A 12,517-nucleotide genomic window follows, 5' to 3' on the forward strand; every position below is an offset into this window, starting at 1 on the left:
AACCCCCAAGGGAGAGGTTTATGTACAGCAGTGGACAGTTAAAGAGTGATATGATGATAATGATGATGTTACTATTACTAGCCTATTAGCCTGGAGTGTCATGACTTAGTGATTTACTGATACAAACATGGTTTTAGTGTAATTTTGAATCTTATTTCAAATACTTAGAGTATCAATTTATATTTTCGACCAACTCGCCGGTGATATGTAATTTTATTAATAAACTTAATTATCTAAAGGTGTATTTTTACACAAATATCGTTAAAGGTTACTAATTTCTAATAACCTTAAATGTTGCTTTACTCCCGTGAAGTGAATAAGAATAGAAATAAAAAGTATCTCATGTATTAACCTAGAATATGGTCTGTCTCTGCACCATATTCCATTAATAACGGCTCAACCCTTTAAAACATAATTATTAAAGTATGATTCTATTTATAATTTTAGTAAGATTAGATATTTAAATATTATTCTAAACTGATTTAAATGCATATAAGAACTGCATTTTTTTTGCTATAATGTAGGTGGTGTGATAATAGTTTATTATACAGGATCACTATTAAAATATAGAAATCAAATCATAATAGTTAACCTTTTTAAAAAAATCCAAGCCAAGGTTAGATACTGCTCGTATCTCGTAGATATATTTCTAAAATATTTCTTCATAGCCATGCACGTTCAAGAAAGTATAAGAACATAAATGGGAAAACTAAAATGACGTTATTAATTATGTCCTTAACAAACAATGGGCTATTTACACCTAATGTGCTCTTAAGATATGTTTAATATTACGTTGCTATACACGAGTAACTTTATTTCAATCTGTATTGTGTTAGTGTTATATCTATTCAATGCAATCCATTATTTTTGTCATTTACTGGGAATTAGACTCTTATATTTCAATTATATCTATAACAAATTGTAATTATTAATTGCTAAATATCTAAACAGAAATAAAAATTTATAACACTAATTTGACTATTTTAATTAGCAAAATGTTCATCTCCAAGTTTGACTTCTAGAATATTTAGTATCTAATTGCTAAAACAGCGTAGTTTTAACCGATTATACATGACATTTCCTAAGTATATAGAATATTTAATCTCACACAATTAAAATCACACATTTAAGAGAACTTACATGTCTATATTTTTAAGACTTGAGAATTTAGTGATTTGTAATACTTTAGTTCATTCCCTATATCAAGAAATTATTAGAACAAATTGTGACAAGACGTTTATTGACCCTAGTAGATAGAATGGAGTGCATCAGTTCTGAAACAAGAATAACCTTCATTTCATATAATTGGCGTGTAATTGACTTATAACTTTCTATAGGTAATGTCCTTTAATAAATAAAATACGAGTAAGTATGACGCATTAACATTGTTAAGTGCATTTGGTAAACACAAGGTTTCATGTTATTGACAACTGCCAATTGTAACAATATCTACTCGACAGTAATACTTCAGCAATAATAAAAATTCGTCTTGGTAGTAAATCTTAGAGGTCACACTTAAGTGCTGATTATTTTAATAGATATAATATTGGTATTCCCTATGTCGTCAACCTAATAATAATCATGTGTTCTACTTCTCTAACGATTCTATTTAATTATAACCTAATAAATAATTTATATTTTTTTTATTTAGCCCATTTTATTCCAGTCTCATTAATAAGTGGCTAGTTTGTTCTAACAGTTCAGCACTATCTTCCACGTCATCCTACCAGCGTTTATTAAGACGTACTTTTAATATATCTATTACAAATATAGCTTATTATAATCTTACTGCCTAAGACAAATATAGGCAAAAATTAATCAATAAATATCCTCGAAACTGGAAACCTTGAGGGGAATACAGAAGCATTATTGTGACATGAACCACGACTTTTTAGAAATATTTGAATCCAATATCTTAGAACGGGAGCCTATCGCTGTCTTTCATACAAAATTTGGTTTGTTAACGGTATTTTCTTTCACCTGAGAGTCAGTCGTAAATTTAAATTGACATATAAAGTTTACAATATCAGTTCGATTTGAATACACGTCCTTTGGGGTTTATATAATTTTATAACCTTATTGAAATTAAATAATAAATAATTATTATGTATTTGTAAATCAACATACGCCAAATTCAAAACATCTTGTGTTTTGCCTGTGTGAATTTATTATTATTAATCAGGCTTTTGACTAGTAGTTGTGTAATAGTAATAAGTACAATATAATTTCTGTAAAATATCCGTATTTAAATACTTTATCATTTAAATGTGCAGTAGGTAAAAATAGTAATATAACATATTTATAACCATCACAAGATACTAAATACAGAAAAACAAACATATAAAGGTATGCGGTTTATAAATATGTTAATTAAGTCAGGAGGTATTTACTTGAAACTTGTAACAGGCGAATAATCTCGATAAAATTGATGTCAATGATAAAGCAATAAAAATCTTACTTCGCAATCCATAGTATGAAAACCTCTCGCAGAACTCATTTATGACTATAAATCCAACTGATTTTGGGTATGGTAGTTTCTGAAAAAAATCACATAAATCACATATTACTAATCAGAAATTTTGCAGGTTTTTATAACTAATATAAATCCATTTACATCATAAGAAAGGAAACATTTTTTGCTCCACTGAGAAAAATGGCAACAATTTACAATGGATTAACAAATGGGTATTGAGGGCAAAGAGTGAATGGAACAAAAAATATGATTTGGGAACCTCCATATTTTGGTAATTTCTTAAATCCCTGCGATCTGTTCCCGCTTATCCAGTTTACATCGATTTGTAAGAGTACATATATTATAAAAAAAAAAACTATTTACAGTACCACTAAGGTCACTAGAGTAAAATCTAAAAATTTGTTCCTACTAGTTTTATCAACCCCTTATAGTATCGTCATCAGATCAGCAATGATACTATTGTATTGTAATTCAACATATAACGTATGTAACATTTCAGCTCGAACGAGGACCGACATGAGTTTGTCCATCAGGAGCTATTATTATCAAGTATCAGGAGTTTAACTTGTAAGAGTTGATTTGTAGTAGTAGTAAGTAATCATCAGGTAAAACTAAATAAATCCTTATAAAATACTTAAAAATTTATTTAAGTATAAAACGAGATAAGCAACGGAAGAGAGAAAGAGAGATATCCTTGTTGTATTAGTTCTATTAGTTTTTTTTATTTTAAAACCGTTAAATTATTCTCTGAAAGTAGGCATAAGAGTTCATTTAAATATTTACTTTTTGTATATAAATTGCGGTTTAAGATATTCAGTAGATATATAGACTTAGTTAGATGTGGGTTCTTATATATTTAAATACGCTACGGTTACCCTCTTCGCCTTGTTCACCCAAAATCAATAAAAACGCGCAGACCCTTCAGTGAGTTGTGTCAGGATATTTAAGGAATTATCAGACAGTATACCGCTGTTGTATAGCCTATTTCAACTAAATGAAAAGGTAATAAAGTTTTGTTGAAATTATCACAGAAATGCTCTCTAAATACAATTAAAAAAAAAATTGATAATTTCAATCAGTTTATCGATTTTTAATTTGCACTATTATTGGACAATAGCAGTTATTCGTTTGTTTATATTTTTATTAAGTTCTATTAAAACGAATAAACATTTTTATTTCATTTGCTCTCAAAGTCATCTGTACAACATTAATATTTAGTGTTGTACAATTAAGACTTAAAATAAATTGTTTTCTCAATATCGAGTATTATTCATATGTTGCTCAATACAAAACATATGAATAATACTCGTACTACTTAAAGCCAGATTATATAATGTCTAGTCAAAATCATCATTAGTTTATACATGCATAGGTACTACATTCTGCCTGCATCCAATTATATACATATCGTCATATAGCCAAAGTCTCATATTCATAAACAATATTATTGTAATATCAACCTTAAATACTTATTTTGCTCATTGACCGCTTTAAACTTGAAAAATATCATAGAAAAAATATATATCAAAAAAGCAATTTACTGTCCCTACAAGTCCCATTACGTTCAGATTACGAGTATATCGACAAAAACATACTCCTTAACAAAATAATATATCTAATTCAGATTTACAAAGTAAAAATATTCAAAGTTACAAAGAATTAAAAAATAACAAATAAACGAGACAAGAAATCATTCAACGCCATTGAAAACAGAATATCTATTTCAGATCAAAGTTACAAAGAATAAAAAAAAAAACGAAAATGAGATAAAAACTAAATATGTAGAACTTGTATATAACGGTACCCTTATGGTCATTAGGGATTTAATTTGTGTTGAACATCTATAATATATAATCTGTAATTTCTGTGTGACCTCGGCATAGAATAGGCCTGTCTTTCCCGTGGATGTCGTAAGAGACGACTAAGGGAACTTAATAGTCGAGGGATGGGAAGCAGAGTTCGTCTTAAAACATGTCATCTCAACCAAAGCCTAACTGCAGTTTCCAATCCGCCTGCCAAGTATGGCAACTACTAGCAAAACCCCCTAAGGGGGAGACTTATGTTCAACAATGAACAATTAAAAGCTATTATGATGATGATGATCTATAATTTTCAATCAGCGATATCCGCGATTTTATCAAGAAATTTAGACTGGTAACTACTAATGGTAATGCAGATATTTTCTCGTTGAATATAAATTGTAAAAATTGTAATAAAAAAAAATTGTAATTGTAATAAATAAATAAATTTAATTTAAATTGGCTGTTCCAACAATATAGCAGCACATCTACTAACAATTAGTTAATAAGAGTTAACTACGAGCGCTCCTATTACCGTCCTAAATTTAGACTGTACCATATTGTTCTAAATTCCTTTACAAAGACCTCCCAAGACTTTCAAACAGTTTGATTTTTTATTTTTCTGTATCATATTAGAAACTCTTTTAATATAAATAATATAATTATAATAATAATACAATTATATAATATAAATAATACAATAATACAATTATGGAACGTACGAAAATTGTCTCTGCAGAACTATTGAGATGTGAATTCATTCTGTCTTTTGCCACTAGATCGCAAATGACTATACTTATCGGAGTACAGCGCAGTTAAGTCGCCTAACGATTACGAAACAATCATGCTTCGTAATGCCATTTTTTGGCAATTAGCAATCGTTCATGAAGTGTTCGCGCAGTGTTTGTTGTTATAGGAAATCATCCACTGCTTGGCTGCCTTGGGGGTCTATAATCAACGTAATGCAAGCGCAACGACAACTGGTACGAACTGGATCACAGTCTTTGTTGGAGCCGCCCTACAATTAGTGTGACCGACTGCGAGTTCGGCAACTACGTAGTAATATTATCCAGTAATTGACGGTGACTTCCTTTAACTATTGACATCTAGTTTGAAGTATTTGTTTCCAGCTAGATATTTGAAGTAAGTATAATAAAAAGTATATTTAACCTTTTCTCTCACAAGATACCAATTCCAATATTATCTATCAATATCACATTAAATTTCGATGGAAAAAATCATCAAAGTAAACTAAAAAAAAAATGACGCAGTTAGGTGTCATTAAAATTATGATCAATTAATTTTTTTTTTGTTTTTGAAGTCAATTGAAAAGAAGGAACCTTTATAACACCCCTACTAGCTATTTAAAACATGACTAAATAAGAAACATTTATACATTTTTACAAACTTTTACATTTAGAATATTAGTAATAGGAATCCATTTTAAACAATTAAATAACCTTGGAATCAATACAATTCCAAACTTTTCTTGACAAGTTTAACATTTTATATCCAAATAGCGACATCTATACATTCTTTGTAGATAGCCCTTCTTTGCATGTTTTTTTTTTTATTGGTGAAATAAATCAAGGTGATATAATTCATGTTCAAAATTAAAGGAAAAATGATTAAAAAACTAAATTTAACAGCTGTTTTTTTTTCTGCAATGGACATTAAAAAGGTATCCAAACACGATCAACTTAAAATGAACTTGTTCTTTTATATAATTTTTGGACATTCAATATTATGATGGAAATTTCCACCATTATGCAAATAAGGGTTAAATTGAAGATAATTTATATAACAGAGTCGTGCAATACACATTTTACTCCACAAAAATGGCCGGCTGGACAAGAAAAACGATGAATTCAATGGATACAAAATTAAGTAATATGAAAATGGGATCAGAATCGACGACGTAACCACGTAACATGAATTTTTGAATCTAATAAAAATATATAAGTCCAATTCCATCGAATTTTTTTTATTTGTTTATTATATATAGCTATTACTGATTACTTTTAAGGTACGTAGGTGTGTTACAACCACATACTTTTATCTGTATGTATGTATTTATATACAGTTATTAATATTCACTCTGTGGACAGATTTGAATTGGAGAGAACAATGGAATGAATAACTGTATTTATGACATTATTGATCTCATGATCTAAGAGCAATGACTTTTTATTCATAAGCTTAAAAGAATCCTTAATATAATTGAGTGTACCTGTATCTCATTTCTGATACTGTCACGAATGAACACAAAACATAAAATTCATACCTACTGTTTACAGTGACTTCGTATGCCCGAAACCCGTTTTCGAACATTCCCATTGAACTTAAAAAAAAAAGAAACACCTTTCTTATTTTAAATGTAAAAATAACCGAATTAACTTAGATATAATTTTGTGGTAAATAAAAAAAAATTATGTAAGTCTATTTGTATATTTTCAAGTACACACGAAAGTTTGAACAACATTTATTAAAAGGATTCTATCCCATAACTACATATTTAGGCTGTACTTTGATATATACATTCAATCACAGAATGCTTTTTATAACTACATACGTATATAGTCACCAACCAGTATTTATAGAGGAAAGGACATTGACTCCTGAAACACAAGTTTTTTATCAAAAATTAGAGACTTCATACTTAATTGTGGTACGAATGAAAAAATTTAGATTATGAGTATTATTATTATTCTTTCTCTAAGCAATTTAAATGCTGCATAAACATAATCACATATTATTTTTTTAATTAAAAAAAGATCTTATTTAGTACCTATTAGTCATCCAATTTCCACTTCTGTTACAAAGACAATTTGAAAGCTTATATATTTGAAATAATATTACTCTATAATTTATTGTTTTTATACTACTACGTTAGCAAACAAGCATACGGCTCGTCTGATGGTAAACGGGGTTACCATAACCTATGGACGTCTGTAACACCAGGGACGTCACGCGCGCGTTGTCGACCTTTAAGAAACCTCAATACATCCTTTTGAAGAAGAATGTACCTAATTATTCAACCGGTTAGTTTTTTAGGATATATAGTACTATTAAAAATCAGAAAAAGTGTATACAGACCGCTACTCGGATTTAATTTAAATTAGACACAGAACACAATGGACCAAATCCTATTAAATACACTGAATACAAACAATATATTTTTCTTTAATTAATGCAGGCAAATTAGCTTACATGTATCTATTACATGATAATAATTACGTTTCCAAACGTAAAAAATATCATTATACCAATGATAATGTGATTGGGTGGATAGAACAACAATATTGTATTCAAACTGTGCATTGGAAGCGGAAGGTCACATTCACCTTGATTCACCAGGTAAAACGCGATGCGTTTTAATTAGCTATAGCTACTAACCGGTACCGTATTGTTTAAGACTAGCTATAATCTATAGCTATCTGAATTCGAAAATAATTAAATATCAATGCAATTATTATGTCTGTTAATCTAGGATATGTTCTGTCTATGAATGAAATTTCAGTAACACCCATTCAACACCCACATCGTGTGGAATTTCCCACGTGAAATGGAATAAAAAGAATCTTGTGTTAATCTAAGATATATTATATTATTGTATTAAATTAAATTGAAATCTGTTGATTGAGTAACAAATATCTATATATCTGAATGACATACAAATATCGTTAGATTAGGTAACGTCAGTAGCGCCCCGATATCTACATACCTATATTTTGGGTTCCTTAAGAAGTCCTTTTGAAGACGCAAAAAGGTCATCTTCCATTCGGATGCTTCGTTTCAATATTATATTTTGGACAACCGATATTCAACATATATTTTATCGGACTAATATATAGATGTTGGAACTACAATATATAATCATATTAATATATATTACCCACCCCTAAATAGATACATCTTTACAAATTTTCACATATACCTATTTCATACTAGCTATTGACAAAGTATCTTGCGTTAAGCTGTGATATAACCTACCCGAGTAGGGAGAAAAGGGATTGTTATGTTAGTTATGGGGTTTAACAGCCCCATTGCTAGCAATGTACCTTATCAGGTCGACCTCCACACGATTCCTCCTGGAAACCATCGTGGTTAATTCTCGTGGAGTCTTTTAAAATGGACTTACTAACCTGTTTTCATCCTCACTTATCATCTCTCATTGGTGCCCTACCGGCGTATACAGATAGCGCAAACGGGGTCGCCATTACATTGTCGCTCATTAAAAAAACCCATTCGAGTAACAAATTTCATTTTATTCCGTTCAGCTGTTTGAGCGTGATTAAAAAATATCCGAACAACTTTGAAGCGTTCGCATTTATTACATTAGTAAAATTATTAAGATTGACAGTGAGATACTTAAAAATATAAACGATAATAATTGGTTTGGTTGTTTGTTAACATTTTAGTAACTTTATCTTATTGTGCTGTAATATGATACTTGAGATTCGAGTATTCTGACCTAGATAAATTTCGATCGCTTACACAATCTAATCTAATTGCTGTGTGGTCACAGCATAGAATAGGTCACCCCTTCCTTCCCCGTGGGTATCGTAAGAGACAACTAACTTAATGGTTAAGGGATGGACAGCAATGTCCTTCTTAAAACAAGCAAAGCCTAACTGCGATTGCAAATTCAGCTGCCAAACATGGCAACTACTAGTAAATAAATCTCCCTTATGTCATCAGTAGACAGTAAAGCATGATATAAAAAAATACAATCTAATATCTGACTAATAAGAAATTTTAATAGAGTTTTCTGTCGTCAATTTTCAAATATTTATTCACAAGTATTTTCTAGTGTTACAATAGTTTTTTAATTACCATAGCCAAATATAATCGTCGTCTCTTTATCTAGCCATCTATACATACGAGTATGTCACATTATCATTATCATGACTGTTACCACTCAATTTTGACAATCACAAAATTGATATAAAGTATTGTGATTCTTGCACTGATGTACCTAGTAAAAAGTACCTATATAAGAAAACTACAAGTAATGATTATTATTCTGTTAAACTTATTTAAAATACCTGTATTTATTTATAATATGAGGGCCTACCATGAAATATTTTCCGAAATTTCGGGGACGAACGAAACAGAAATTTGAGGTTAAAATTACATAATACATGCCGTTTAAAATGAATAAAAATGATAAAATATCATTCCTCTGGACTATTAGGATAGGATTTATGATGAACGAAATGTTAAGCTCCATTTACTGGGTAGATTTTGGTACGAACAAAACCACGAAATTGAGCCCGAAAATACGGAATTTCATTTCATGGTAGACCACATGTTTAACTGAACATTCTTTAATTATTTATTTACATGTATAGATAGGTTATTTTGGATAAATGGATAAATATGGTTGTGGATATAAATCATGCATGTAATGACTTCTTTCGTCAATTCGCTTTAAAAAAATATTGCATCTAATCAAATTGGTCTTCTCTTCATAAAATAACAAGTTTTCGAAAACGTCGATGACTGTCAGGTAAACAAAAATTTCTGTCATCTTTACTAAAAGCATACCTTGGAAAACGTTCCAACAAATATTTTACGTTTTCACGTAAATACACATTTATATACACATAAATTATTTACATTAAAACCATGGCACGTGTTGAATTATTAATTGAAGAGGAAAAATGATAAGAATATAAATTTAACATAATACTAGCTTTTATTAGCGACTTCATCCGCTTGCCCTGGGTATGTCGATGACCTGGATAAATAGTAGCCTACGTCATTCTCCATACCTAATAGTATGTGTATACTAAATTTCATGACGATTGATTGATCCGTTAAAGCACCAAGAGATTATAAACAAAGACAGACACATTACAAAGTCTTATTTCGCCAACTTCATAGAAGTAAGATGAAGAAGTAAGATTGACTTCTTTATAAGTATTAAAGATTATATTACAGGTATGCCTAGCCCTTAAAAAAGCGAATATATATTTTAAGACGTCCTTGCGAAGCTTCGTTTGCATTCTAGGGTGGACACCAAACTATTCTAAGGCCGGCATGACCCAATTGGCCCCTCTTTAAATACGGCATATGAGAAATATTTTCTATAAACAGCTTCTATTTCTTTACAAGACATAGTAATGCATATATTAGGGCCGATCCTACTTAGTTGCACCATAATATACAAAAATTCGTTCACGCTAATCTCCAAATTCGCTGAATCTATTTTCATAAAATGTAAATTTGCTTTAACGTTTTTATATACAGTTTTTATAAACAAATGGACTTTATAAATGGCAAAACTGCGTTTACCATCTGCTAATGTATTATTATTGTAAAAGTTTGTAAAAATGTTTGTAATAATCACACTTAAACGGCTTTTAGCAAACAAAACAGAAATTATTTAACATTATTTACACGAGAAACGCTGCGACTACTAGTAATACACTACCAGTGCATTATATACTTTTTAGTTTTTAGCAACCTGACTCAAGTAGGTATGTCAAGGCGAGGTACACCGAAACCGTGTTGCCGTGAAGGTAATCGCTACAAAATCGCTGCCCACAAGATGAAACCAATGGAATGACAAAAACTAAATTTGTGTCATTCTTAATTGTTACCTCGATGGATACCTACTCGTTTATATATTTTTAATTGACTTTAAAAGTAGGATATTCTTAATTTGTCTGCATTTTTTGTGTGTGTATATTATGCGATTACTTGGAATAGAATAGAACATATTTATTGCTAGATAAATGCCATTATATATATATATATATATATATATATATATATATATATATATATATATATATATATATATATATATATATATATATATATATATATATATATATATATAAAAGAAGTACCTCATATTAGGCAAAAAACTGGCTCAGCTAATGCTGTGAAAGTCAGTGCAGTGTATTATTCAGTCAGTCATTCTCTTAATAACACTGCTAATTCGGAATCAATTTCAAATATCAATTTCATATACCATTTTGTAAATTGAGACTGTCATTTCTACATAAAGGTAACAAAATTTGCTTGCACAAACGTAACGTATAACTAATATTATAAAGAGGAAACATTTGTATTTTTGTGTCTATGTATGTTTATAATGAATAAACTCAAAAACTACTTTGCCGATTCCAAAAATTCTTTCACCATTCGAAAGCTACATTCACCCTGAGTAACATAGGCTATATTTATTGCTAGAAAAGATTAGGGATCCTTACTAAAACTTTAGTAACGTAACTAAAGGTGTATAAAAATACTATGAAATATCTTACGTCGCGTGCGCTGCGGAAACTATTGCTGATAGAACAAAAGTATATTCTACAATATTAAAGAAAATATCAATAGCTAAAAAACACTTCGCGATACTATATGTCCAACTATTATCGTTATGTCACAATAACATCTTTTTAAAATGCTGTAAAAATGTCCATACGTGCGAAGCCGGGACGGGTGGCTGGTTCTAAATATTTTAATCGTCGCAAATTTAATACGGGACCAATACTTTTATATTTCTACTAAAATCTTCACATGTGAAAAAATATGAATAATCATAGGACAGAAAATTTAATTTCTTTGTTGTCTGTTATTATAGGCAATGTGAGGAAATTTAATTTTGTATACTTGTACTTAAGGAACATATACAAATATGCCACTATCAAATATAGATTTTAAATACACCAATGGTTTCATAACTCGCGCTCGAGGTACAGTTGCTCATGATTAAAGGTCCCGGTTAGTCCCAAAACTAGTCCAGCTTCCTCGACTAAAATACGCGTAAATTAATCCAGTCGTTATTACCTCAATTACCTACTATGTATATATATAATAGGTAAATATCAATTAACAGTATTCCTGTTAAGAAAACAAAAGGAAAATACATCTCTATCATATTTTAAGTACATAATAAAACAAACTATTTGTTTTGTGAAGATTTCGTAGTAACTACGCTATCTTGATATACAGATAGAGAAGTTAGGTAAAACTTACAAGTAGATGTTTGATTGATAGGTTGAGATGTCATTTATCTGTACTTACGTATTGTATTATCTTAAATGTAACTATCATTCAACGAACTAAATTTATCAATGAGTATCGACAGAGTATCAATAGATAGGTACTTGAAAATCGCGTGAGTTGTTGTCTAATACATAGGAAGTTACAAGACACAATTTACAGAAATTGAGCGAGCATTAGTTTATTTTAAATAAATATTTAAGGACAAATCATACATATTATT

General features: G+C 29.7%; 1 protein-coding gene across 2 annotated transcripts in view; it reads right to left on the reverse strand.

The window, feature by feature from the left end:
* LOC113518804 (peptide transporter family 1) overlaps nt 1-12,517 on the reverse strand; it is a 42,600-nt gene that overhangs the window by 11,952 nt on the left and 18,131 nt on the right. For both annotated transcript variants that reach the window (XM_026903803.3, XM_026903811.3), the window contains exon 2: nt 2,459-2,537. In XM_026903803.3, the coding sequence (XP_026759604.1) occupies nt 2,459-2,537 (79 nt within the window). The remainder of the gene's footprint in view (nt 1-2,458; nt 2,538-12,517) is intronic.

Source organism: Galleria mellonella, unplaced genomic scaffold, assembly GCF_026898425.1.
Source record: "Galleria mellonella isolate WM207_F2 unplaced genomic scaffold, CSIRO_AGI_GalMel_v1 utg33, whole genome shotgun sequence".
NCBI classification, from domain to species: domain Eukaryota; kingdom Metazoa; phylum Arthropoda; class Insecta; order Lepidoptera; family Pyralidae; genus Galleria; species Galleria mellonella.